Here is a 26,920-nt window from a genome sequence, read left to right as displayed (position 1 = left end):
ACACATTATAGCTAATTTTAGAAGGCAGACACACCTTCGCTTATTTTTCTGTGACTCTCTCGCTCCCGGTCCCCAAGCCTTTGGATATACACATCACTAGATTCCCAAGAGTCAGGAGGTGAGAGTGGGGAGTTTCAATACAGAATATAGCTCTTGACATCATTTTGGTCTGACCAAGAAAAAGAAAGGAAGAGAAGAAAGAGGAGAGAGGAGGAGAAAGACGGGAAGAAGGAAAAGGGAGAGGGGTCAAGAAAGAAAGGAAACAAAAAGGGAAGGGACAGAACAAAACAAATAGGAAAGGAAGGAAGCTGGGATGGAGGGAGGAGAAGGAGAGAGAAAGAAGAATGTGAGAAGAGAATCATTTTGGTCTCAGGTTGACTAGGGAGAGCAACAGAACCTTCATCAGTACTACACATTCTCGAAGAGGCGATGCATTGTTTTCTTGAAAGCCCCGAAGCTAAGCAATTCCAAGAATGTTTGGCAAAGCCCTTTTGGGAAGGGTGAGGTGGGGGGGCTTTCTCGCACGCACGCACACCCGGCCCCCACACACGATGTGACAGGGTTCGGGAGACCTAGCGGAAACCTTCAGGTCACCCAGGGAACTGCTCCTCTCGCTCGTCCTGCGGCGGGGGGGACGGGGGGGGGAGGTGAGAGCGCCGAGACGCGCGGGGCGCGGAGATGTGCAAGTGGCGAAGCTTGACCGCGCGCAGGCGGGAGCAGCCGCCCAACTCGCGGCGCGGAATCCACTGAGAGGCCACGGTGAGTCCCTCCGGGTGCGGGTCCGAGGGATGCCCGGTTCCCCCTCGCTCCTTCGGCCCGGGCCGCCGCGGGGCCGGAACCTCCCCCGAGTCCGGCCTCGCTCGGCGCCGCCGCCGCCCGCCGCCCGGAGCCCGCGCCGCTCGGGGCGCGCTGGGGCGGACGCACGGACCGACCGGCGCTCGGCGGGGCTCCCCACGCCCGGCCCCGCGCGCTCATTGGTCGGGATGTGTCTGCTCAGCAGCCTCCAACTTCTCCCGAATCCCACTGGTGAGTCCTGGGAGAGCGAGCCCGCACCTGGGAGCTGGGGAGAAGGGTCCGAAGGGCGCGAGAGCACGGGCGGTGGGAGCCGGTGGGACGGGCACGGGGCGGGCACAGCCGACCGAGGGCAGCGGCCGCCCGGGAGGCGCACGGAGCAGGGGCAGCGGCTCGGCTCCGGCGCAATCGAGCGCCCGGGACCCCGCGGCCGTGGGCGAGGGAGGCGTGCCCTGGGAAGGTGCCGCATCTGGGACTCGAAGAGTGAGGGAAGGGACGAAGAGGGTGACCTGGAGGAGGGGTCTGCGAGTGATGTGGGGTCGAGTCTTCGGGTTCATTTCTACAGCTCCCTGCAGCCTCTGCCTCGGGGAGTTATGTTTGGTTGCCGGGATCAGCGCTACCAAATTGCAGGGGGTCTGATCTGGGGGCTGGGAATTTGCCATTCATTCCGCTGTTACAGACACGGATTTTTTTTTTTTTTAAAGCAAGGTTTGTTTTCATTTTGGTTTCTATCGGATTTTCTCATTTGTAACTCACTTTTCTGTTTTTACTTTTCCTAACCTGAAGATCCTTTCATTACCCTAGCTCTTCATCTTGCCTTAACCTTAGCTTGCTATTATATAATTTATGCTGATAGCGTGCTTAAATCACAGAGGGTTGGTTGGCGGGAGCAGGGGGGGAGTTCCTAGGTAGGTGAAAGTTTTCTTACCTCATTGGCCTCAGTGTATTTGTATTATTCGAAAATAAGGGTAATTGCAACCAAACGTTCCTCTTTAGCCACTTGAGTCTGTTCCTCCCCCATAGGTGATGCAAATGGTAATTTTATTAAACTGGAAAGTAGTACCTGACGTGCAGTGTCAGCATTGGGGAGCTGCCAATCGGCAGGCCGGCTTTGGAGGATTGCAGCGTCTTCACTCTTGCATTATTTCTGGGCCCCAGCACTTACAAAAATTTGTCCGGTACTTTCTTGAACTCGCTGCTGTGACTTCTGTTGAAAAGCTGCACGGCATATGGGAGTGATGTGGTTGTTACTTTGTGTCTAGACCCCCGGGAACACCTACACAGTAATGTCCTGGGAAAAAAGGAGATGGTTTCTCTCTTGACCTGCCTCTTCAGCCTCCGCAGCTACAGCCTAAATATGCAACCTGTCTCTCCTGCTTCCTGTGCCTCAGTTTCCATAACACAAGATTGTTTTAATAGTGTACCCTCAGGGACTTGCAGAAATGCTAATGTGGGGAAGTGCTGTGAAGATGAAAATCGCTTAGGTTTATAGACTTCCCTTTAACAAAGCAGTTATCCTGTAGGTTGATTTGACTCTATTCTCAACTGGTGTAAGAATTGCTGCTTTATATTGCTTTGGAATGCTGTTTCTACTTAAGCAAAATAATCATTCTTTTGGTAATGTTATTTAGCTGAAGTTGGCAGATTTCTTGTTGCGTTAGATCTCCTAATTCTCTGTTCTCTCCTCTGGAAGTGTCTCCTTTTTGGTTGAAACTTTATGACCATATCTCCAATTGAGATGTACTATTTTAAACATGTAGGTATTTTGGGGTGGGGGGCATACCCTGCTTTATATGGAACTATAAGTATCAACTTTATAATTTTTTTTGTATTCTTGTGCCCTCTTCCCTCCCTTCTCTAAAGTGGGGTTGGGTGTAGTTGACTTGAATATTCTGTATCTAGGGGGTTGGTGATTGATCTTGGTGTTCAAGATTCTGGCTCCTGTTTTCTTATAGGAACATAGTGAATCCACCAGAAGTGTCTGGAAATGAATGGCAAAGTTAACCAGGAAGTTAAACTTGTATCATTTCTCCTTTTGCTCAGTGCTGTTCAAAATTGCTACTTAGGAGCAAAAGACAAAAAAAAAAAAATCAGCGTGTTTACAAGAGGGGCAGATGGAGGGTTTGCAGGTGATTCAAAGATGATATTCTTTTGATGCAGGTAAAAGGGCTAACAGCTGTAGTCACTGCCTGTATTTCCCTGTTAACAATTTCTGCAGTCTTAGGTGCAGAACCATTAAAAGCCCAGCTGCCTCTGTACCCCAGTCTCAAGGGTAAGGAGAAGTGAGGGAAAAGTAACCTAGACAGGAGAAAGACATGACTGCCTACCAGTTTTCTGAAGTTGGAAGCCTGGTGGAGCCAAAGAGCACCTTTAATTTAACCCTGTGGCTACCCTGGTTCCTGGCCCTAAGTTTTACTACAGAAACTGATAGTTCTCAGAGAGAACTAAAATGAGAAGTGGATCAGGGCGCCTGGGTGGCTCGGTTGGTTGGGCGACCGACTTCGGCTCAGGTCATGATCTCACAGTTTGTGGGTTCGAGCCCCATGTTGGGCTCTGTGCTGACAGCTCAGAGCCTGGAGCTTATTTCAGATATTGTGTCTCCCCCTCTCTCTGCTCCTCCCCTGCTCACGCTCTGTGTCTCTTGGTCTCTCAATAATAAATAAATGTTAAAAAAAAATTTTTTTTAATGAGAAGTGGATTGTATTATTTCAGGGAAACTTGGCTAGATTGTCTTCTGAAATATTAGAGCAGGAAGACAAATGCTCATGCAAGGCAAATGTGATTAATATTCAGATGCTGTTTACGCCACTCTTGAATTCTTCTGGGGAAACTGGGAAAATTATTCTTTTTATTGTTTACCTCTCTGAGTGGTGTCCAAGTATTAAATTTGGTCCCATCTTTTCTTTCCCCAATCAACATCCGTATTAAAACTCCAAGGGCCACGATCAATGCAATTCCATATCATAACCGCAGGGTCTGTGAGACTAAGCCAACATGAGTTACATAACCATTAAGTAAGACATTTTAACATTCAGGTACATTACATCCCACTTTTATTGAGCAGACACAGTTTTCATGGTCTAATAAAATATTTTTATTTGATAGTCTGTCCTTGGTTATAGCCTCCTGTAATCAAGAGGACAGCGTGCTTAAGACTTTGTATCCAGAACTCTAAAGTCCAGCTGTGGTTCACTTATTAATAACTCACTGGGGAGATTAAATTCCTAGCTATCAGTGGGATCTCCCAGTCCACACTTCAAATGTAGAATCCATTTTCTACTTTATCCTGTGCCTCAGTTTCCACAAAACATACCATCAGACAAATTGTGGGTGTTCAACAAAGATCTTTAAGAGTATTTCTGAGGAGTCACTTCCTCTAGGAACTAAGTTATATGCTTAATTAGTATAAAGTTATAAACAGCTAATCTGTTAGTTTATGATGCCCTTTTCTACAGTCATGCAGAAAAATTGAAGTTGGAGCTTTGGTGGATGGTCAATAAAGAACCACGAGGGCTCTAAAAGAAACCTAATGAAATTTAATATTTAGGCTTTCATCCCCTTAACTTCCCTCCCCCTTTCCAAAACTGCAATAAGATCTAAAATAGCTTTTATTGTGTGATGATATGATACATTTTTATTTCAAACAGTGACCAAATGTGTTCTCTGTAAAGAACATTTACTAGTTTTGTAGTGGGGAAAGTTCCCTGAGTTTTATGTGCCTCGGTTTCCTAAAGTATAGAATTGGAATATTAATACCCACCTTACAAAGATTAAAATAATCAGCACAGGTAAAGCACTAAGAACTAGTGACTGACACACGGGAAGCACTCAACAAATGTCAGCTATTATTAGAAGTATTAATATTAATTTAAATATAAGTTAAGTAAGTATCTTAACAATTGTTACCCTGACCTGCAAGGAGTGTTTTTAAATGCATATATTTTTTTCTTCTTCAGTCGCACGAAGAAACAGTGATTAAGGTTAACAGCTATCTCTGGGTGTAAACCACTGACTTTTGGTTCACTGAGTGACCATCAGAATGTTGTCTAACCAGTTAATAGATACCCACATCAGCAGTAGCTGTAATTTTGAGCTTGTAAAAATAAAAGTTGTTTTTAAGACTAAAAACAAGGGGTGCCTGGGTGGCTCAGTCGGTTAAGTGTCCGACTGCGGTTCAGGTCATGATCTCGCAGTTCGTGAGTTCGAACCCCGCGTCAGGCTCTGAGCTGTGCTGACAGCTCAGAGCCTGGAGCCTGCTTCAGATTCCGTGTCTCCCTCTCTCTCTGCCCCTCCCCTGCTCATGCTCTGTCCCCGTCTGTCTCAAAAATAAATAAAACATTAAAAAAAAAAAGACTAAAAATAAGCTATCACAAGTGTTTGTTCCTTTTTGTTTTTATCTGTATTCATGTTTCAAATTACTGCTTAGTCAAAACCTCAAAGTATTAGTCATTGATTTCCATGCTTATGAAGGAAACCATTGGAGCAAGATATAAAATTCACCTTTGATGTTGTCCAAAGTTCAGAAGGGTGAGTTTAAAACTTTGCTTTATGATGGTACAGCAATTATTTGCTTATGAACTGCCATAGGAATCTTATGTGAGTCTTTAGCTAAGTCTTCTTGTCTAATTTTGTTTGGATCTTTACTGTTATTTAAAAAAAAAAATTGTGACTGATCATGTCATTCATTGGCTCTATACTCTGTTTTCAGAATCAAAATTCTGACTTTCAAAAACAGCAGAACTTGATTTCTTACTTAAAATTAATTAGTCATTTACTTTTATCTAGCCACATTAGCATTTGGAAAGTTGTACACACATTTTCTCTTCTTTTTATCTATGTATTAGTTTGTTGGTAGTATTTAAAGACTTAACAAAAATTTTTTTTCCAGATTTTAGGTGATGGGCAAATCAGAAAGTCAGATGGATATAACTGATATCAACACTCCAAGGCCAAAGAAACAACGATGGACCTCACTGGAGATCAGTCTCTCCGTCCTTGTCCTGCTCCTTACCATCATCGCCGTGACGATGATCGCACTCTATGCAACCTATGATGGTGAGTGACTCCCACACCTGTGCACACAAAAATGCACAAGAGAGTGAAATCTTCATCTTATGCCTTTTTCGTCTACCAAGCAAATGTGTTATGGAGAGAGATACTTAAGGATGGTGGTATAAAGATTTCTTCATAAAATGTAACATCAATATGTCGAAACAGTTAACTCTGACTAAAGTACAATGTCTTTTATGTTTGAGCTAAGTTATTAATTGCCAAGTATATTTAGTGCACTCATGCTTATTTTATAAGGATTCTAGTGTATAATTTTATTTGATTAAAGTATACACCATTTTGTGGCCAGCTTCAATTAGTGAAATTTGTTTTGTTATTGAAATTCTAAAGGGCTTCACAGGAATCTAAGAGGTCTAATTTGAGTCTTAGCAGTTTTCACAATAAGGATTAGAAAAGATTGGTTCCTTAATAGGGGGAAAAGAAATATTACTGTACTAAAACAACTGATGATTTGAATTTAGTAGATCTAGGGCTTAGTGAGTAGCGATGATACAATAAATTGGTGTTTTTCACAATAAAGTGTTTAAATTTAGGATTTACCTATTTTATTTCTCTATGTTCTTTCTAACTATTGGCAATGACATACAATACTCAGGTTTTAGTTCTTGCTTTAAGGAGTTTATTATTTAATTGGCAATTTTTTTAAAAATTTTTTTTTCAACGTTTATTTATTTTTGGGACAGAGAGAGACAGAGCATGAACGGGGGAGGGGCAGAGAGAGAGGGAGACACAGAATCAGAAACAGGCTCCAGGCTCTGAGCCATCAGCCCAGAGCCGGACGCGGGGCTCGAACTCACGGACCGTGAGATCGTGACCTGGCTGAAGTCGGACGCTTAACCGACTGCGCCACCCAGGCACCCCTAATTGGCAGTTTTTAAAAGAACAGAATATAGGGAGAAATTACAAGCCCGCATTGCAGATATTTATGCATATTCCCTTCTTTTTCTAGATGGCATTTGCAAGTCGTCAGACTGCATAAAATCAGGTAAGAAGATGGTTTTCAAATGGAATCGTTTTGCAAGTAATGTATTAACATTTAAAAATCAAATGCTAATAGACAAATATCTCTATATTTCCTTTGTGTATACTTTTATTTATTATAGATCATTTATTTATAGTCAAGGAAAATGCAAAAGTACTTAAGTACTAGATTGATTAGCTAGTTTATTCTAAAAAAGAATTTGCTCTTTCCAGCTCTGGAGTGTGTGGTAAGGGTGATAGAGGACTGTATCTCTAGCTTCTTGGAGTTTGCCAGGTAGTTGGAGAAAGACAACACGCTGAAATGGCGAGAGCGTCATATCATCATGTTGACTTCTCGATGCAGGTGATCAGAGGGGCATGAACTAAGAAGGGAGTGTTGTGTGGTCCGTAAAGCCAGTTGGAGAAGAGAGATTTGGGAGGGGCCTTGATATGGGCTAAGGGTTAGAAGTACAGGTATAGAAGAGGGAATTCCAAGTAAGGACAGAGAACAGGAATCAATCATGTTGTTGAGAAACAGTGAATATGTAGGCTTGATAGATAGGGCCACGTGATGGAGAGCTTTGGAAATGCATGTGTTAGCTTTGATGTTGTAATGAAGGAGAAACGGATATTTTCCAGGACAGATCATTCAGTAAGGCAAAGCCGAAAGATGATTCTGGGAGTGCGGGGTTGGGTAGGTTCAGTGAAAAATGATGAGCCAGAGAGGGTGGGCAGGTAGGGACTGCTGCTGTAATGGAGGGGTGCTCAAGAGTTAGAGTACAAGGAAAAGAAAAGTCAGAGAAGGGAACCGAGAAAGTGTGTGGAGTTACAAGCTGTCACATCAATTAGAGAGTGGTGAAAAAGAGAAGAGCATTTGACAAGAAGAAGGTGGTAGCTGGGTGCAACAGCCTGGGATATGAACACTATTTACCTCCTGTCTCCTTTGTCAGGAGATTCTAGACCTCTTTTCTAATGTTCACATGTCTTCTAAGAAATAACCTGTCCCAAATGATTTTGAACCATTTCCTATTAGATGGTTTTATCTGGGTTTTTGTTATGCATTGACCTTTGCAAAATAATGATGAGAAAATATCTCGGGATTTTAGGTGATAGTTTAATGTTCTGAATGTTTGCCCTTTGCTCTTCTGTATATTGCTTTTTGATGTTTTTATTGCTGTAGTTGCTCTGGATCTCATGTGCACTGACAGGACACCTGAGATATGATGTGGGTGACTGGAGGGAGGCCTGATTGGGACATTAGCCACTGGTTGCTCAACATACTAACAGTCACTTGCCCACCCAAGGGCTTTCCAGAAACAAAAGAAGTTTCTTTGTTCCCCAGAAAATGGCTGCACAGATCCCTTGGTTGGGAAATGTCCAGGGGCACTGTGCCAGAGTTGGTATGTGCCCAAGTTGTCAAAGTTATCATTTGCTCATCCCCCACTTTTCTTTTATTATATGCTCATTCTTATCCTGTTTTGAGAAACTCCCACTTATGTATTGACCTCTAATTGTCTCCAAGTTTCTCTGTCCTTAATACACTTGACATGTCTTCTAAGTCTCTCAATCTATAGGTTCTCTTTCACACTTAGTCTCTCATTCTCTTTCTCTTTAATTTTAATACAAAGAAATGGAATTAAAAAAAATGTTTTAATGTTCATTTTTGAGAGACAGATAGAGTCGAGTGGGAGAGGGGCAGAGAGAGGGAGACACAGAATCCAAAGCAGGCTCCAGGCTCTGAGCTGTCAGCATAGAGCCCGACATGGGGCTCAAACCCATGAACCGCGAGATCATGACCTGAGCTGAAGTCAGATGCTTAACTGGCTGAGCTACCTGGGTACCGTGAAGAAATGGAATTTTTTAACTAGGCAGTCATAGAGAGGCTGGGCAGGCTCATCTAGTGGTACCTACCCCAATTAGCAATGTGATATCTGGAATCTGGAATCTTAGGTGTGATTTACTGCTTAGGGATTGGACTTTGGCTTTTTTTTCTTAAAGTGGTGTTTGGGAAATCTCAATTCATTAAGACATATTTAACATGTATCCTTTCATTGTAGCTTAGAAATCATACCAAATGTAAAACACCTTATAGAATTGTACCTTGGCAGGGAAATGTATACAATAGAAATAGTGTCAGTGGTAAACAAAGTTGCTGAATAACTGTGATCTTCTTTATTTGGCTCTGTTTGTTTACAAGCTGTTAAAATACTTTCATATTGCTAGTTACTGTTCTTCCTGGGGGGGAAAATGAAGATGAAACTCACCCTTATGGGTACAGTATTCACACTCGTGCCCACTTACACACCCACAGTTCCCTGCTTGTTAGTCAACCTTTTCTGCCATAAAAGATACAACTACTGTTTTTAGCAGCTCAAATTGGGGCGCCTGGGTGGCTCAGTTGGTTAAGCATCTGACTCTTGATTTCGGCTCACGGTTTCGTGAGCTGGAGCCCCAAGTGGGTTCTGTGCTGACAGCACAGAGCCTGCTTGAGATTCTCTCTCTTTCTCTGCCCCTCCCCCACTCGCACTCTTTGTCTGTCTCAAAATAAATAAACTTAAAAAAAGTTGCTGCAAATTAACAAAATTCTAGGGGAATTCTTAGAAAAAAGTATTAAAGAAAAATGAGCAGTGAATGGAAAGGAAAAGAAACATGGGGAAAAAAAGATGTTAAAAAGAATATAAGGTCTCCTACCAACAATTTCTAGATTGCTTTAAAAAGACTGGGAGAGGGGTGCCTGGGTGACTCAGTTGGTTAAACGTCCAACTTCAGTTCAGATCATGATCTCACGGTTCGTGTCTTTGAGCCCCATGTCAGGCTTTGTTCTGACAGCTCAGAGCATGTAGCCTGCTTTAGATTCTGTTTGTGTCTCTCTCTCTGCTCCTCCCCTGCTCACACTCTGTCTCTCTCTCTCTCTCTCTCTCTCAAAAATAAATAAATATTGAAAAAATTTTTAAAAAAATGACTGGGAGAGGGGCTCCTGGGTGGCTCAGTCGGTTAAATGTCTGACTCTTGATTTCGGCTTAGATCATGATCTCATGGTTCATGACCTTGAGTCCAGCGTTGGGATCTATGTTGATAACATGGAGCCTTCTTGGGATTCTCTCTCTCCCTCTCTCTCTCTGCCCCTCCCTCTGCTTGAAATCTCTCTTTCTCTCAAAATAAATAAATAAGCATTAAAATAGATACATACAAAGACTGGGAGAATTCAACCCTGAGCACAGAGACTGATAAGAATTGGAAAAGTAGGTATTGAGAGCCAAGGTGCTTACTTTAAGTAAAAGTTGGTTCTAACTTATGTCTTTCTCTTGATAGATGAGGATGTCATAGCAAGTGTACTTCTCTGATCCTTTCAAGTCAAGGGATAGATATCAGGTCATACGAAGGCAAAAATGTAGATTATCTTGAAATCTGTTTGGTGTTAGGTACTTTAAATCTGAGAATCTATGAGTTTTAATATTTATAATATACATAAATTATGTTTATAATACATACTTAAAGATAATTTACATGTATATGAAATGCACCAGTATGAAAGATTATACCAACCTAAAATAAAAGAAACACTACTTAACAAATAACAAGTTAAGGTAGTGTTCAAAACCCTACTATTAAAGCATGAGTAATGTTATTCATCTCTTATTTACTATATAAGATTGTCAAAACATGGAGTTATAGAGCTTGCTTGTGATTTCTCAAACTTCTCCATATACATCTAAATCCTGAAACTGGTTTCCATTGTATTTTAACCTTACTAGCTCAGAAGATTTCAAGGAATCACATGCTTTAAATCAGGGTTTCTCAGCTTCATCACTGTTGCCATTTTGGCCTGGATAATTCTTTGTCGGGGTGAGGAGGCCGTCCTGTGCATTATAAGATGTTTAGCAACATCCCTGACCTCTTACCCACTAGATGTCTAGTACCATTCCCTTCCCAACTTGTGACAACCAAAAAATATCTCCAGATACTGCCATTGTCCCCTTGGGACATCAGAGCCACCTCCAATTAGGTACCACTGGCTTGAATGATCTCAAGAGATCATCCAGTGCTTTTCCCATTGTGATAGGTGGAATAATGCCTCCCTAAAGATATCCACTTCCTATCCCTGGATCCTGCGAATATATTACCATATATGGTGGGGGGGGGGGAGGACTTTGCAAATTTAACTTAAGAATCTTGAAATGGGGAGATTATCCTGAATTATTTGGATGGATTTATGTAATCATAAGCATGCTTATAAGGGGAAGGGAGCAGAAGGGTAGAATCAGAGAAAGGGATATGACCAAAGCAGTGCAGAAAGCAGAGGTTGGAATGATACAGCCCCAAGCCAAGAAATGTGTGCTGCCTTGAGAAGCTGGGGGGGGAAAGGAACGGTTCTCTCTTACAGCATCCAGACAGAGTACAGTGCTGGCAACCCTTCTTGGGACTGTACGACAGGAAATTTGTGCTGCTTTAAGCCATTAAGTTTGTGGTAATTTGTTATAGCAGTGAGAGGGAACTTCTAATACACCCTCCATCATTCCTTTATTTTCAGACTGTTGGTAAGGAATTAAAATATGTACATACATACATGCACAAGCGTTTCCCACCAAGCTGCTGCTTTATTACTAAATGGAGGTGTGTGATATAGAGTATGGGGAAGGAATGTTAAATAGATTTACAGGGGAGTATAATAATAGAATATAGGAGAATAATAATAGAATAGAGTGGAATAGAATAGAATAGAATAGAATAGAATAGAATAGAATAGAATAGAAAGAGACAATAATAAAAGAAAGTAATAATAGTTAACACTGAAGAGTTATTTGTCTGACACTATTTAAGCAGTTTATATGTATCAATACGTTTGATTCTTACAATGACCCTGTGAGGTAGGTACCATTATATCTTATTTTTATAAATGAACAAACTTGGCCTGGGATGCCAGCCCAGGTAGCCTGATTCTGGAGCTTGTAATGGTGACCATTCCTCTGTGTTGCCTCAAAGGAGACTAGGAGTCTATCAACCTTTTATTACCCAATGTCTTTACATTGTATGAAAGCAGATTGCCTCCCCTCCTGCTAGAACCTAATGCTAAGAGGCATAAGATGACTCTCGGAGAGTTGAAATAATTAAATCCAGACTGAGAAGGAGGAGAACAAATATCTCTCCACTCCAGAAAACAGCTATTTAACTGAGAACAGTGAGCAGCTTCATCAGTGATTTTAGTACATCAAATACAACTGCAATTGAGTGGTCTTAAAGAAGCAAATATTAACAGTGTTGTCTTAGACTCTTTGGGGGATGGAGAAGCCAAGTTAAGATACATGAGCAATACAATGCACAAGAGAGAGAGAAAGACTGTCTGTACATTGTGCAGGTTGTATACTGCATAATCATGGTAGCCCGAGAGACACCGAGAGACAGGTTCATGGAGCATCAAGCCTTGGATAAAATCTCTCAGAACTATTCATTTCCTTTCCTTTAAATCTCTACTCACCAAGCAAACTTTTTTTTTTCCTACCAAGCAAACTTTTGATAAGTACTTAATTATTAATAGAAGGACAGGAGGCATTCTGTTCACTTGAAAGATATATTCAGCATGGTGAGATAATGTATTCATATTCAGAGTATGAACCTTCAAATTTCTGCTCACTTTTGTAAGGGTCAGATTCTGGTAATGCCCTGGGTGAAGTATCTTGGCACCAACTGGACTTTTCCTGGCAGCAACAGGAAAAGGTCTCTCACTGTTGGCCACGGTCTCTCCTTTCTTGCCTGTTAACACCCCATGAAGCCTCCATGAAGAAAAATGGCACAACTAGATAAGTACAAGAAAGACTGCAGACTGACTCTTCAGGGCTACCAGGTGTGTAGCAACCTTTCGGAGTAGGAGATGAGGCTATTTTATTTTGTAATTAAGTTTGAGAAAAATCCTTCCGGCTAGCAGGTATCTTAGTAGAAAGCTGGCTGAGACACACCTTTGTTCATGTAAATGTGGCATGTGGCAGTTTGCTTTGGGCAGCTTTCCCGACACCATTCTCCCGACTATTGTGTAGCAATACTTCCTTGAAAATTTCCCCGGTCAAAATTAGCATCTGTCAATCAAATCCTTTCCAAGAAGGGAATCAATTATGTGATAAAAACAAACATATGTAACATATTTTTCTTACCTTCTGGGTAGAATTTAAGCAGTGGTACACCATTATTTTATTTTTTTTCCTTAATGCATGGCCAAGGTATGGAAAACATAGATAAGTTGAATGAAATGGTTAAAGGGAAGGAAATTTAGCAATGCCTGGTAAGCTTATTTGGAATCCTAAGGTTTGTTTCACAGCTGTGAACATCACCTATATATAAAGGAGAGTGGATATAAACTCTGCTTTGGCTAGGATGAGGCCTCTGGCTTTGCACTCACTTAACATTGCAGAGTGAGAGGTATGGCTGTAGTTCAAGGGTCTTGCTTTGTTCTGTTCCTCAGCAAACTGTGGGGTGGCAAGTGCTTTCCAATAAGCCTTTGATATAATATGAAGATCAAGCTGATAATATTAGTAGATTATTTAAGGGAAATTGAAAAATAGAGAATTAAAAATTCATAAGGGGACAGTTCCCAAACCCTTGAATCCTGAAAGATTTCATTCTCTCTGATTGTTCAGAAAAGGATATACAGTAGAGGTGGGGGGGGGGGCGCGTGGCGTGGGGGGAAGGAACTAGTTTTTATCCTATGACTGACTGACTGAAAACCAGGATATATTCTCTCTATTCAACATACCCTCACCTTATAACCATCAGAAAGGCTGTAATTAAATAAATAAATAAATAAATAAATAAATAAATAAATAAATAAATAAAGGTGCCCAGGTGGTTCAGTTGATTAGGCATCCAACTCTTGGTACCAGCTCAGGTCATGATCTCACAGTTTGTGGGATTGAGCCCTGCATTGGGCTCAATGCTAACAGCATGGAACCTGTTTGGGATTCTCTTCCCTCACTCTCTGCCCCTCTCCCACTCACTCATACTTGCTTGCATGGGCTCTCTCTCTCTCTCTCTCAAAATAAATAAATAAACACTAAAAAAAAAAGAGTATCAAGTGTTAGTGAGGATATAGAGACTGGAGACATCAAACATTGTTGGTGGGAATGGAAAAATACCTCAGTACCTTCCAGGTGAGTATCTAAAAACCAATTGGGAAAGCATTTGGCGATTTTCATAAAAAGTTAAACATACTCTTTGCATATGACCAGCAATTTCATACCTAGGTATTTCCCTAAAAGAAATGAAAGCACATGTCCTCACAAGAATTTCTGTGTGATTGTTCATTATGGGATTATTCATAATAGCCAAAACATGGAAACAACCCAAATGTCTATCAACAGGTAAATGAACAAAATAAGGTATAGCTGTAAACGGGAATACAACACAGCAATAAAAAGGAACAAACTATGACACATGCAACGGTATGCATGAACCTCAGACATTGTTAAGTGAAATAAACCAGACACGAAAACGTGCATATTATACAATTCCACTTACATGAAATTTTCAGAGAAGGGAAAATTAAAGAGGCAGAAGGCAGAACAGCTATTGCCTGGGGCTGGGAGTGGGGCAGGAATTGCAGCAAATGGGCCCTAGGGAGGCTTTTGGGTAATGGACACATTCTAAAGTTGGATTACAGTGATGGTTTTGTGCAACTGGATAATTTATTAAAAACTGTTGGTTGAATTTTATGGTATGCAAATTGTAACTTAATAAAGCCATTGACAGACAAAACAAAACCACCCTCATCCCTTTTTTTATCTCTCCAGTGTCCATCTATAAATCATTATATTTTTTAACATTGCTTTTAATTTATTTATTTTTGAGAGAGAGAGAGAGACAGAGCACGAGCAGGGGAGGGGCAGAGAGAGAGGGAGACCCAGAATCTGAAGCAGGCTCCAGGCTCTGAGCTGTCAGCACAGAGCCCAACGCGGGGCTTGAAACCACGAACTGTGAGATCATGACCTGACCTGAAGTCAGACGCTTAACCTACCGAGCCACCCAGGCGCCTCTAAGTAATTATATTTTGATCTTCTGCTTGCTATTAAGTGTTTAATCCCATTTTTGCAATTAAAAATGATTACATTTCCTTTTAAGTGTCTACCAAATCTTCACTAAATAACTCAAGCTTCTCTGTTTGAGTATCAATTATTGGATTGTATTAGGCTAATATTGATGAAAGTCTATGGAAACAGAAAATCAAGTAGGAAGTTAAAATTCAAAATTGGACATTGGAAACATTGTTTGCATGCACCGGGGGGTTTCGCTTTCAGAGGGTGTCAGAGATGCATGTGGTATCATAGGGCAAGGTAGGCCAGCCATTTCTGAAACAAAGTCAGAATACGGGGTCTACCGCAAAGCAGTTTGCTTTTGGAAATAATCCTGCTCTTGGAAAAAATGTGTTGGTTTCACATATGGGTTCTGTGAAATGTGTCCCGTTTCACCTTGACTGCTAGTAAGTCAAGAGTCAAATTTGTTTTCACCTTGTAATTATAAGACCTCTTTGTATACCATTTGATTCATTAGCATTATTCCTATCCTCTTTTTTCTTTCCCATCCAGTGTATATGAGTTAATTTATGTATCCCTGTAAGGCCCCTTTGAATTCATTTCAATAGGTTAATAATTGGATGAATAGAACATAGACAAATTCCAGCAGTAGATATGTGTAGAAGAAAGACTGTTAAATAGTAAGCTTTATTTCAAAGAGATACAAGTGTTATGAATAATTAAGGCACAATCTTTTGAAAGATTACTGCTCCTTTTTCCACTAAGCCAACTTAGCATGGGAGAGCAAAGATACAAGTTTTGGCCACATCCTGTGTTGTTAGCATGTGATCTTAATTAAGTCAGTTTAGCTTTCTGCATTTTATTTTCCTTATCTACAAAATTGGAATTACAGTGTCTCATTTTACAGAGAAACAGCAAAGACTAATAATGATAGCCCATTTCACATGACACGTCCTTCATGGAGATGCACCATAGGTATAATGCACGGATATATTCCATTTAATGTGTTTTTTTTTTCATGCAAGTTGCAGATGCCCTGTTTAGGCTATTTATTGAGAACCAAAAAGCAATCAACATATTTTTAAAGATGAAAGTGTGGTCAAAAGAGAGGGAAGGAGAGAGAGAGAGAGAATGTTCTATATAGTCTATATATTCTATATTGTTCTATATAGTCTATAATTTGTCATCCCTTATTAACATTTTCCTTGACTTCTGTGCTCTATCGTAGCACAAGGTATGACAGGTCCGCCTGTGAATAAGTTAAAGTGTGCACAGTCAGAAACGGGCACTTAGATCCACATTTCCTATAGAACAAAACTTACCATCAGGCACACTGATTTGAATCCATAGTTACTCCATGCTTGCCCTTGCACACTCTCTCTGTTATCCCTTCCCTCGCCACTCACTGACCCCAAAAGTAAATAAACCAGAGACCTGTGGCAATAAGAATAACTAGATCCTTGCTGTTCAAAGTGTGGCCCACAGACTGGCAGCATCAGCATCGGCATCAGCTGGGAAACTTGCAAAAGTGCAAATTCTCAGGCCCCACCTCAGACCTATTGAATCTGCAGCTGCATTTTTAGTGTAGTCCCCAGGAGAATAGTGTGCACAATAAAGTCTGAGAAGTGCTGAAGAATAGTGATTCTCAGCTACGGCTGCTTATTGGGATAATTTGGGAAGCTTTTAAAATATACCCATGCCAAACCATCTCTCCTCCCTGACACACAAAGTTCTTGTTCCTTCAATGGAGTGGTCTCTGTTAGGGGTCAGAAGAAAAGCATTTTAAGTATATCAGTTGACATTAAGGTATATAGGAATTACCTGGATGTTTGCATTTTTAAAAAGAAGTGTATATGTTAACCAAATAATTGCTTTAACAGGTGCAGTTTCAGGCTGTGCTACCCACTGAAAACTCAGTTAGAGTGGGTGAGGCACTGGCCTTTTTATCTGCTAGTAATGGAGAAGTTGAACCTGGAATGTCCTCCTGAATTTCCCTGGAAAAATGTGGACAGGGATGTCTTCACAGAGAACAAGACAACTTCTTTCCTCATCCATCCATTCATTTGTTTATCCATGCCTCTGTTCGTTTATTGATTTTTTTCCAAAAACATTAAGTGGGCACCATCTAAATGCTGAGCCTTTTCCTAGACACTCAGGACCATGAACTCAGATACCCCCTGTCGTCAGGAAAGTGGTAGTCCAGTCAGCATGACAGACCAATAAACTAAATAACCATATGGTGTGGATAAGTGCTATGACAGAAGTAAGCAGACTGTGCTGTAGGCACTCTGAGAAAGGAACACCTGAACCAGATAAGTCATGGGAATGGGCAGCTCGAGTGACTGTGATGGAGCCAGGAACTCATTATCAAGAGGAAATGTCACCCACTAAGTTCTGAAGGATAGTCAGAGACTGCCAGACCAGTGGAGCAGAGAACAGCATGTGCATAGGCTAGATGCAGCATGCAAGCAAAGGCTGAGTTGAGTTTAGGACCTGCACATGATTCATGATGGCTGGAAAAATGCACCAGGCTAGCAAGACATGATATTGGAAAAATTAATTGGGGTAGTTCACATACTACATGGGTTGTAATTCCTCCTAAAGCTTATGGAAAATAAATAAATATGTTATAGGGAGGATCTGAAGGATTTTAAGCAGAGGTTTGCCTCCTATCTAGCTCATACCTGGTGAGGTAGAGGAAGAGATTTACCCATACATACAAGGTAATAACATTTCTGCATCCCAAGTGTGAGGGATAGCTTGACAATATTGAGGAACTGAAGGAATAGCTGTAGGGCTAAGGCACAGAGGGTGCGTATGAGGATGTGAAAGTGGGGATGAGGAGGGGAAGTGTTGAGTGTTGGCACAGAGATGAGCAGGAGCTGGATCATGTGGACCATGGTAAAGTTACCTGGATGTTATCAGGATGTTACCTTTAACTAATAGCCCAGAGAAGTTATGGAAGGAAGGGTTTCAAATGAAGCATGACTTGATCAGAACTGTAACTAAAGAATGGTTGTGGGCAGGAAACTAGGCTACTGCCCACTTCTCTGGGATGAGAACTAATGGTTGCCTGGGTTTGACTGGTAACAGGTTGGAGAGAGTGGATAGATTTTAATATGCGGTGAAAAGTCTCTTTCGAGACAGTGTAGATTGGAAATACTCATAAGTCTTCCATGTGGCAAAGTCAGGGTTGGATATAAGGATTCAGGAACCGTCAGCATCCAGAGGGTGTGGTTGAGATTTCCCAGGAAGGAAATGAAGACTTCCAAAAGGGATAGAAGGGGAGGAGTCAGGGAGGTAAATGGAAAACCAGGGAAGTGTAAAATCACCAAACCATAAGGAAGAGAGTATGTTAAAAAGTAAGATTGTTGGAGTTTACTGCAGCTGAGAGGTTGATAAGAAATGGGCGCACAGAGGAAGAAGTTGAAGTTTCAGGTGGAAAGTGGGAGAATTGATAAGTCTAGTTCCTGGGGACATAAGAGAGGATATATCCAGGGAAAAGGAGGAGAGCCCCCTCTTCCTCTCTTACGGGGGAGGAGCCAACGATGGCTTGAATACAAGTATGTTTGGAGGCTGGGAAGGATAGGAAGGTGTGTTGGTTATCATCCAGTTACTTCAGTTTTCCCTGTGAAGTAAGAAGCAAGGTCTGCTGCTGGGCCTGAGCTGGCAGAGAAAGTGAGAGTATCAAAGGCTGAAAAGGGGCAGTGTATAGAGGGGAAGGGAAGGCCAGCCAGGGCCATGTATGCAGAAAGACTGTGCACAGGATTGATAACCCTGGTGAAGCTTAAGGCCATTATTTGAAATGGCATTAACCCAGGTAGTTTTGGGATTTTCTGGCACCACTGATAATATCTTCAACAGATATTGAGCACTACACTGGTTGCTGAGGATGTAGAAGTGTTTAACACAAAGTCCAGGCTTACAAGAAGCTCACAATAAAAAAGGAGACGGTCAATGAATCAATGTGTAAAATATATTACTTTTTGATGTTTATTTTTGAGAGAGAGCACAAATGGGGCAGGGGCAGAGAGAGGGGAGGGTACAGAGGATCTAAAGCAGGCTGTGCACTGACAGCAGAGGGCCCGATGTGGGGCTTGAACTCACGAACTGTGAGATCATGACCTGAGCCAAAGTCAGGCTCTTAACTGACTGAGCCACCCAGGTGGGCCTAAAATATACTACTAAATATCTTAGCCTATAGTTGGAGGGCAGCTGGATAGATTCAGGGTAGGCTTATTTGCAGGGAGCAAGGGAATGAAATACTGTGATGAGATGTTGGTTTAAATGATGGCACTAAGAATGTAGGCTGGATAGAAGATAAACACAAAGGGAAAATAGAGTAGGTGCGAGGTGAGCTCTCAGTGAAGTTCAAAAGCAGGTATAGAGGGAATAAACAAATGAAAAACCTTCTAAGGATCAGAAGGTCGGCACATAGGTTACTCAAGTCGAAGATTTCAAAGGTACAACTGTTCTGGGTGATGGCAACCTCAGGATGTTACCATCAAAATGCATGTACTGATGTGGAGTGGAGGTGAAAGTCATGACAGTTCAGAAAGTTCAGAAATTCTAGAGCTGGAGAGTAGCAGAGGTGGTCCCTAAAGTCCCTGATGTTACCTGGGAAGATGGCAGAACTTTCATGGAAGGGAAGACTGAGCAAGGCGTTAATATTTAATAAACAGTGAAGAATGTCCAGACAGTTAAAGAGGTAAGGTAGTTGTTGCTGGAATGATCAACTGGCAGAAGCCTAAACAAGCAGTGTGAAGAGAAATGATTTGGATGCTATCTGTAGTGATAATAGAAGGCTAGTTTTGTCTCTCAGTGTCTCAGAGTGCCAGAAGGCCAGGGAGCTTCAGGGGAAGGCTTTCTGATTAAAGCAGAGAGCTGGTGGCTGCACTCTATAAGGCTTAGAGCTTAATACTGAAATACTTAATTTAATACTTAAATACTTAAAATGCTCTCCTGTTTCACATCCCACACCCTTATCATTCCTTCTCCAGAGAAAAGTTTGCAGGAGATACCCTTCCAAATGGAGGTAAATGCTGACAGGAATGAGATTCTAGAGTCTGAGGATGTGCCACCAGAGCTAGAAATTAGTTCACGCCAGTTAGGGCTTTTGGCTCACGTGCTGTCATATGTAATTATATAATTCAAGTGGGTAAACAGCAACCAGCAAGAGGTCATGGTGGAGGACCACCCATCTGGCATGTTGTTGTTGAACTCCATTTGACGGAATCACTAATGAATTCATTCTATTTATCTTTTCACTAGCCTAGGTAGAAGAGTCAAAGTGAATCAGTGAGTTCTTACCTTAAAACAAAATGTTTGTTTAAACGTTTCTCAGAGAGACGATCTTCCTTCAAAATTAAAAAAAAAAAAAAAACAAAGTGGAATTGTCACATTTTGTTTATTTATTTTTTTAAGTTTATTTATTTTGAGAGACAGAGACAGAGAGAGAGAACAGGAAAGGGGCAGAGAGAGAGGAGAAAGATAACTCCAAGCAGGCTCCACGCTGTCAGCGCAGAGCCACATATAGGACTTGAACTCATGAACCATGAGCTTATGACCTGAGCCGAGATCGAGAGTCAGATGCTAACCTGACTGAGCCACCCAGACGCCTTGGAATTGTCACACTCTAAAGAAATAAAAATATCTTTTTGAATTTTAATTAATTAATTAATTAATTTTTATTTATTTTCTTTAAAGATTTTGTTTTTAAGTGATTTCTGCACTCAAACTTACAACCCTGAGGTCAAGAGTAGCATGCTCTACCGACTGAGCCAGCCAGGCACCCCAAAATATCTTTTTTAGAAACTTCAGTCGGCAGGAGTCTCACAAGTAGTAGGACCTTAGCTGTGAACCTGAAAAAAGGGATTTGGTCCACAGCACAGACCAGATGATTGGGAAGTCAAATTGAAATCAGTTAGCAGGCAACCAATAGCCCTCAGTGCGTCTGTTCCTCAGCGCTTGATGCTTAAAGCAGAAAGAAGCAAGCCAACTATAACATGATGGATATGGCCCAGGCCATCTCTTTAAAAAGTTTCTTTTGTTAATCAAGGCTTTCCTGAACTTCAAAGAAATTCTTATTGAAAGGACTCCCAAATCATTAAAGACTTATAATAAGATGTGCTTGAGGATCCAGTAGTTACTTAAAAATACTCCCAGAAAAGAAAGCTTTTGTTAAAGCCATGGGCTTAATTTTCTGGTATAATGAAATTAGCTGAGTGAAATTAGGATGTTTTGATACGTCTGCTAGTCTGAAGCCAGATGAATTCATTATCCCCAAACATATGTATATAACAATTAATGATTTCACTAACTTAGATGTTGCCAAGAAGCAAAATATTAATAATTGTATTTGTTCAGAGAAATAACTTAATTATATTTGAGTGGATCGAGTGAAAGAAGCAATATATAAAAAGTCACTAACCGAACAGAAAATTTCTCAAAGCCCTGTATACACTATTCTGTAGCAAGGATACATGTTGAGAAGCATGTTGAGAAGAAATGGCACAAGTGAAGCCTTGAAAGTCCTCTTAAACCCCTATCCATGCAAATATGAATCTTTAAAATTTTTTTTAATGTTTATTTATTTTTGAGACAGAGAGAGATAGAGCATGAACAGGGGAGGGTTAGAGAAAGGGAGACACAGAATCCGAAGCAGGCTCCAGGCTCTGAGCGGTCAGCACAGAGCCCGATGCGGGGCTCGAACTCACGGACTGTGAGATCATGACCTGAGCCCAAGTAGGATGCTTAACCGACTGAGCCACCCAGGCGCACCAATATGAATCTTTTAAAAGAGAATATAAGATAGTAGCAATAATTGCTATGAAATTTGACATGATGTATTTTAACTGTGATAATAAAATTAAAACCGAGAAAAGAGATGAGAAGATTTAAAAAGTTTACAAACTAGTTGGGTTCCACACAGGGTCTCTGTTGTAGAGTCAGACCCATTTCAGGCCCAGGCACTCACTAAGGTCATGGTCAGTGGCTCTGGCTCCAAATCTGGTGAGTCTCATGGGTGAGCTGCCTCTGACCTCAGCTCCAGTTGCGTAGGGTCCTACCTTGTCCCTTGGGACCTCACTTCTGGCTCGTTCCCCGCTTCTGGAGTCTCTTTCCACTTTTCCTTTCCTGTCTTCTGGGACTGAAACCTAGCTTAGCTCCTAACCTCATTACCTTTTGCCAGACCTTGCAGAACTTTCTTGGATCAGCACACTGCTGGTTACATCTCCTTCGTTGGAACTGCCTGTGGGTTCCAATCCCGACATTGCTCTTAGCTGGAAGCTTCCTCTGTTGCTGACACTTGTAGTCCATCTAAAATAGGATTCAGTCTCACTGGACTGGCTCGTACTGCTTCTACCTGAGCCCAGGTTGTGTACATGACAAACATTTTACGTGGAACAAAAATGTTTCTTCCTTTACTGAGGGAGGGACAGGCCACTAATTTTGTACGTCAACACAGAAAGCCAAGGATCCTGCTTTTTCTCTCATACATCAGCTACCATACCTGTTAATTTTAAAAACTTAGGAGGGAGGAATCCATTTTTTGTCCTGTTTATTTAATACAAGAAAATCTAATTATGTGTGAAAAGTTAATTTTTTTTTTCGGATATTGCCTACCTGACTTTAAATGAACAATAAAAGTCCTTTTTTTTTTAATTTTTAATTTTATTTTAGAGAGAGAAAAGGAGGGAGAGAGAGAACAGGGGAGCAGGGCAGAGGAAGAGAGCAAGAGAATCTCAAGCAGCTTCCATGTTCAGTGCAGGGCCCATAAAAGTCAGTTTTAAAAATTAATTAATTTTTTAATTAAGTGCAACAATGATTTCTGGAGTAGATTCCTTAATGCCCCTTACCCATTTAGCCCATCCCCCCTCCCACAACCCCTCCAGCAGCCCTCTGTTTGTTCTCTATATTTAAGAGTCTTTTATGTTTTGTCCCCCTCCTTGTTTTTATATTATTTTTGTTTCCCTTCCCTTATGTTCATCTGTTTTGTATCTTAAAGTCCTCATATGAGTGAAGTCACATGATATTTGTCTTTCTCTGACTAATTTTGCTTAGCATAATACCCTCTAGTTCCATCCACGTAGTTGCAAATGACAAGATTTCATTCTTTTTTGATTGCCGAGTAATACTGCATATACCACATCTTCTTTATCCATTCTCCATCTGTGGACGTTTGGGCTCTTTCCATACTTTGGCTCTTGTCGATAGCGCTGCTATAAACATGGGGGTACATGTGTCCCTTCAAAATAGCATACCTGTATCCCTTGGATAAATACCTAGTGGTGCAATTGCTGGGTCGTAGGGTAGTTCTATTTTTAATTTTTTAAAATTTTTTGAGGAACTTCCATGCTGTTTTCCAGAGTGACTGCAACAGTTTGCATCCCCAAAAAGTCAGTTTTAATTCAAGCATAGTAACAGGAAAAAGAACCCAGTGTCAAAATATTTTAAGATGCTGATAGAGCACATGTGTGATTTTCAAAGCTTTTAAATAACAGATGGTGATAATTTACTATGAGAAGACATACTTAATTGAGAAGGAAGAATTCTTTTGGAATGACCATTATGGCCTGGTTGTGCAGAGTAGATCCCTTGTTCTGGGTAAAGAGTGTACCTACAATTAGTATTGCTTCTGTATTCTGTGGGTTACCTGGAAATATGCTTTGAGTTATTTCTCAGTAATTGCATGTCTCATACTGATACATCATCATTGATGATCCGAGGCCCCATCTCTCATCTAACCATATCATCATACAAATGATGCTACAATATATGAAACTTACGGAGGAGGTCAGCCCACAGCTTAACATCTGTAGTCCACAAGAACTCTGGATTCATGGAGAAGACCCATTTAAGCTAGGGCTCGTGAAAGCATAAGTCCATTTGGCAGGGCACGTGTCCAAGAGATTCTTGAGAACTTTGTGACCAGCCATCAAGGTAAAAAATAAAGGGAAAGCTGTCTCCATGAGATGCTCATGATGAGAACTTACAGGACAAGGCTGGCTGTTTCCTGCAGCCTCAGCAGGAGTAAATCCTCTTTCCCATGATCATATCCCTCCCCTTCACTGGACAGAGTGATAAGGGCCAAGCCCCTGCTTATTAGTTCCCACAAGTCTGCTTCCACCAATCAAAGATAGGAAAAGCTTTGGGAATGTAGGTGCTGAAGCTTTGGGAACGTAGCTTTTCATCCTTTATCCATCCTGCATCCCTTCTTCAGAGGTTAGCCTACCTTTCACACCCATAGACTCTTACACTCCAGTCCTCTTTTGTCAAGGCCATCACCCACCTTCTCCACCTGGAACACAGCTTGGTACCTGACTCAAATATTTGTGGAACAATGAATGAATGAATGAGTGAATAAATGAATGAATGAAATGGTCTTCTCTCCACCTTTGCCTAGCTAATTCTTCCTTCATTCCCTACATACCCATAACTTACATCTCACTTGTAGTTAGTTGTCCAATGTCTAGTTTTTCCCACTATAGTGAAAGTTTCAACTCTTTCTATCTTATTTATCCTTCTGTCTTCACCACCTAGCAAGGTGCATGGCACATAGTAAATTGTCCATACATATTGGTTGAGTAAATAAAGTTTTCACTGATGTTTTATGTTTATCCTCAACTTCCTTATCTTGATGTCACAAAACCACTGTTGTTCAGGCAAAGTGATTTGTCAGGGCACCTGATCCACAAATATGGCAGCAAAGAAGTGTTCTCATTCTGGCTTTGTCCTGCTTACATAAGTCAGGTTTCTCAGTTCTGGGTTTCTCTGTCAAGCAACTTAAGTTGAGCCCTTTTCTGTCTGATTCATCTCCTTTGCTGGCGGCAAAGCCAATGACTCTCTTCTCAATTGTTTAATTTACCTTGCTAATTCTACCCTCCTAAGCTAGAATTAGGTCAACAAGGAAACCGTTTCTGGAGGTATTTCAGGGAGAATTTTTAATGAATTTCCTACTCAGGTAAGCATAACCAGCTCTCTAGGACCCAAATCACCACTAGTCTGGCCCTTCTTGTTTGACTCCAGCTCTCTCGGAGCTTCTCTCTTCTCCATAATCCATTTCCACTCTCATTTAATGAAGTCCCTGTGCTTTCCTTCTCTTGGATGCCCCAGATTAGCTAAGTGTTGCTGGTTTTCAACCATCATCTCCTCAGGTTCCCTATCCCTGGTCATTTCATTCACAACGTGACCGTTCAGATTCCTGGTCAGCTCACACGTGCAAACACAGGCACATGGAAACCCTGCATGTGCCTCCTTATCTCAGGTTGCATATAAAATAAGAGCTTTACTTATCAACTGAATACTGGCTAAATTTAGCGATTGAAAATGAGAACCATGCATGTCTAGATACAGTGACATTATAGGAGTTTATGTGCATTACGAAAGAAATAGTCTCGTTTCAGAGGAAAACCTGCAAGCTCTCCGAGGGCAGGGATGATACCTGTTTATTCAGCCTGGTGTGTTCAGTTCTGAGTACTGTCAGATATCATGGAGATACTCAAAAATACTTGTCAAAATGAGTTGAAAAGTTTTGGAGTCTTTTCATGCCCCACAAGGAGAACATTTTTTTGGAAAAGGCAAATGACTTAGCGTAATCCTCTGTGTTTTTGATACTATAAAAGAGCTATTCATCAAAAAATACAAACATTTGGAGCCAAACACGACCTCGTGTCCACTAAGTGCTTAGTTTGTTATACATACTGCATTGAATAGTGCTCACTAGAAAAGATCTGTCTTATGATTCCAACATCAGTTTTATAAAAGCACTGATGACCCAGCTCATCTTCCTGCTGTGATCTTTTTGCACCACCCTGTAACCAAAATTGATGCAAAGGCAGAATGTTTTGAGTTATTCTCAGTAATTGCATATTAGAGAAGGTGTCTGGTCATTCTTGCTCAGTACCGTGGTCTAAATTAACAAAATGTTTCAATGGGAGAAACAGGAGTATGTAAGTTCACTGCTTTCTCTTTAGAGACATCCACCAGTGTCCAGGGATCTTGGGATCTACCTGACAGAAGTTACTGAGAGAACAACCTAGCCTTTCAGTAACCTTCTCTATCTTTCCTCAAAAAGGAACATTATTATTCATTAACATTATAATGAACCTGCAGCCCTGATAACTTATTTTAAGTGATATATTGTATTTAAATTGCAGTATAATCTCTAATAGCTTTTTGCTAGCAAAGAATCTTTTAGGATTCAAAATGCAAATTGGACCTGGGAAAGAAAAATTATTTTTAGACATATGGCACTTTAACTTAACTGTAACACAGTGTCAAGGCTTTGGGTTATTAAAAGAATATGTTTTGGGTTTTGATTTTTGGAGGAATCCCTATTGGAAAATTATTGACTGTCCTCTCTTGGCTGTGAGCCATTCATTTAAATGGACTATAAGATAATGAATTTCACTAATAAGAATTTCACTAATTTGGGGAGAGCCAAAAAAGAATTATTATTGTGTGTCTATTAGACTTGAGATTTCTGTGATTATCTCAACAAATTCTAAAATTCAGGGCCAAATGAGGTAAAAAAAAAAAAATTCATGTAGCTATACTCACATTATAGAGCAATTAAAACCTTAATTTGGCATCAAAACTGCCCTCCCGCTCCCCCCCAAACTGGTTGCTGTTTAATTTAATTTGGATTTTCTTCCCCTTTCTGTGTAGCTTCTAAAATTTCTTTAATGTTATTTGGTCATGGCAGAATGATACTGTATTAAAAACAACAGCCTAAAATTAAGCCAATGCTCTATCTAAAGTTATCTTGGTCATCTTGGACATGTGACGACTCTGTGCTTAGATTTCCTTAAAATAGAGGTAATATGTATTACTCTGTTGAGCAATTATAAGAAAAAAACATTTAAAGCAAAGAGGCAACTTAGCATCACAGAAGAGCTCAGACTCTGGCCACCACTGCTTGAGTCAAACCTTGGCTTTGTTGCTTACCAACATCCTCAATTTCTCTAGCTCTAAAATGGGGACAAAAATGTAGTTACCATATACAGTTTAATGAAAACAAATTTTGAAGAACTTAAAACAGTACTTTTCACACAGTAAGGGCTTGGTGCCTGACACATGTC

The 26,920-nt window shown here is 40.9% G+C and overlaps 1 protein-coding gene across 5 annotated transcripts in view; it reads left to right on the top strand.

The window, feature by feature from the left end:
* Positions 1–622: 622 nt before the first annotated feature.
* Positions 623–26,920, top strand: part of MME (membrane metalloendopeptidase) — a 98,297-nt gene continuing 71,999 nt past the window's right edge. Inside the window, exons 1-3 of one of the 5 annotated variants that reach the window (XM_027061573.2) lie at positions 623–759; positions 5,681–5,847; positions 6,812–6,847. In XM_027061573.2, the coding sequence (XP_026917374.1) occupies positions 5,691–5,847; positions 6,812–6,847 (193 nt within the window). In that variant the 5' untranslated portion in view covers positions 623–759; positions 5,681–5,690. Of the gene's footprint in view, positions 760–903; positions 1,027–1,111; positions 1,276–5,313; positions 5,389–5,680; positions 5,848–6,811; positions 6,848–26,920 lie in introns of those variants that run through there. The other 4 variants (XM_027061574.2, XM_053221282.1, XM_015072145.3 and 1 more) reach the window with 4 other exon arrangements.

Source organism: Acinonyx jubatus, chromosome C2, assembly GCF_027475565.1.
Source record: "Acinonyx jubatus isolate Ajub_Pintada_27869175 chromosome C2, VMU_Ajub_asm_v1.0, whole genome shotgun sequence".
NCBI lineage: Eukaryota > Metazoa > Chordata > Mammalia > Carnivora > Felidae > Acinonyx > Acinonyx jubatus.
The sequence above is the reverse complement of the archived record's forward strand: the minus strand, read 5'-3'. Positions and strand labels throughout refer to the sequence as shown.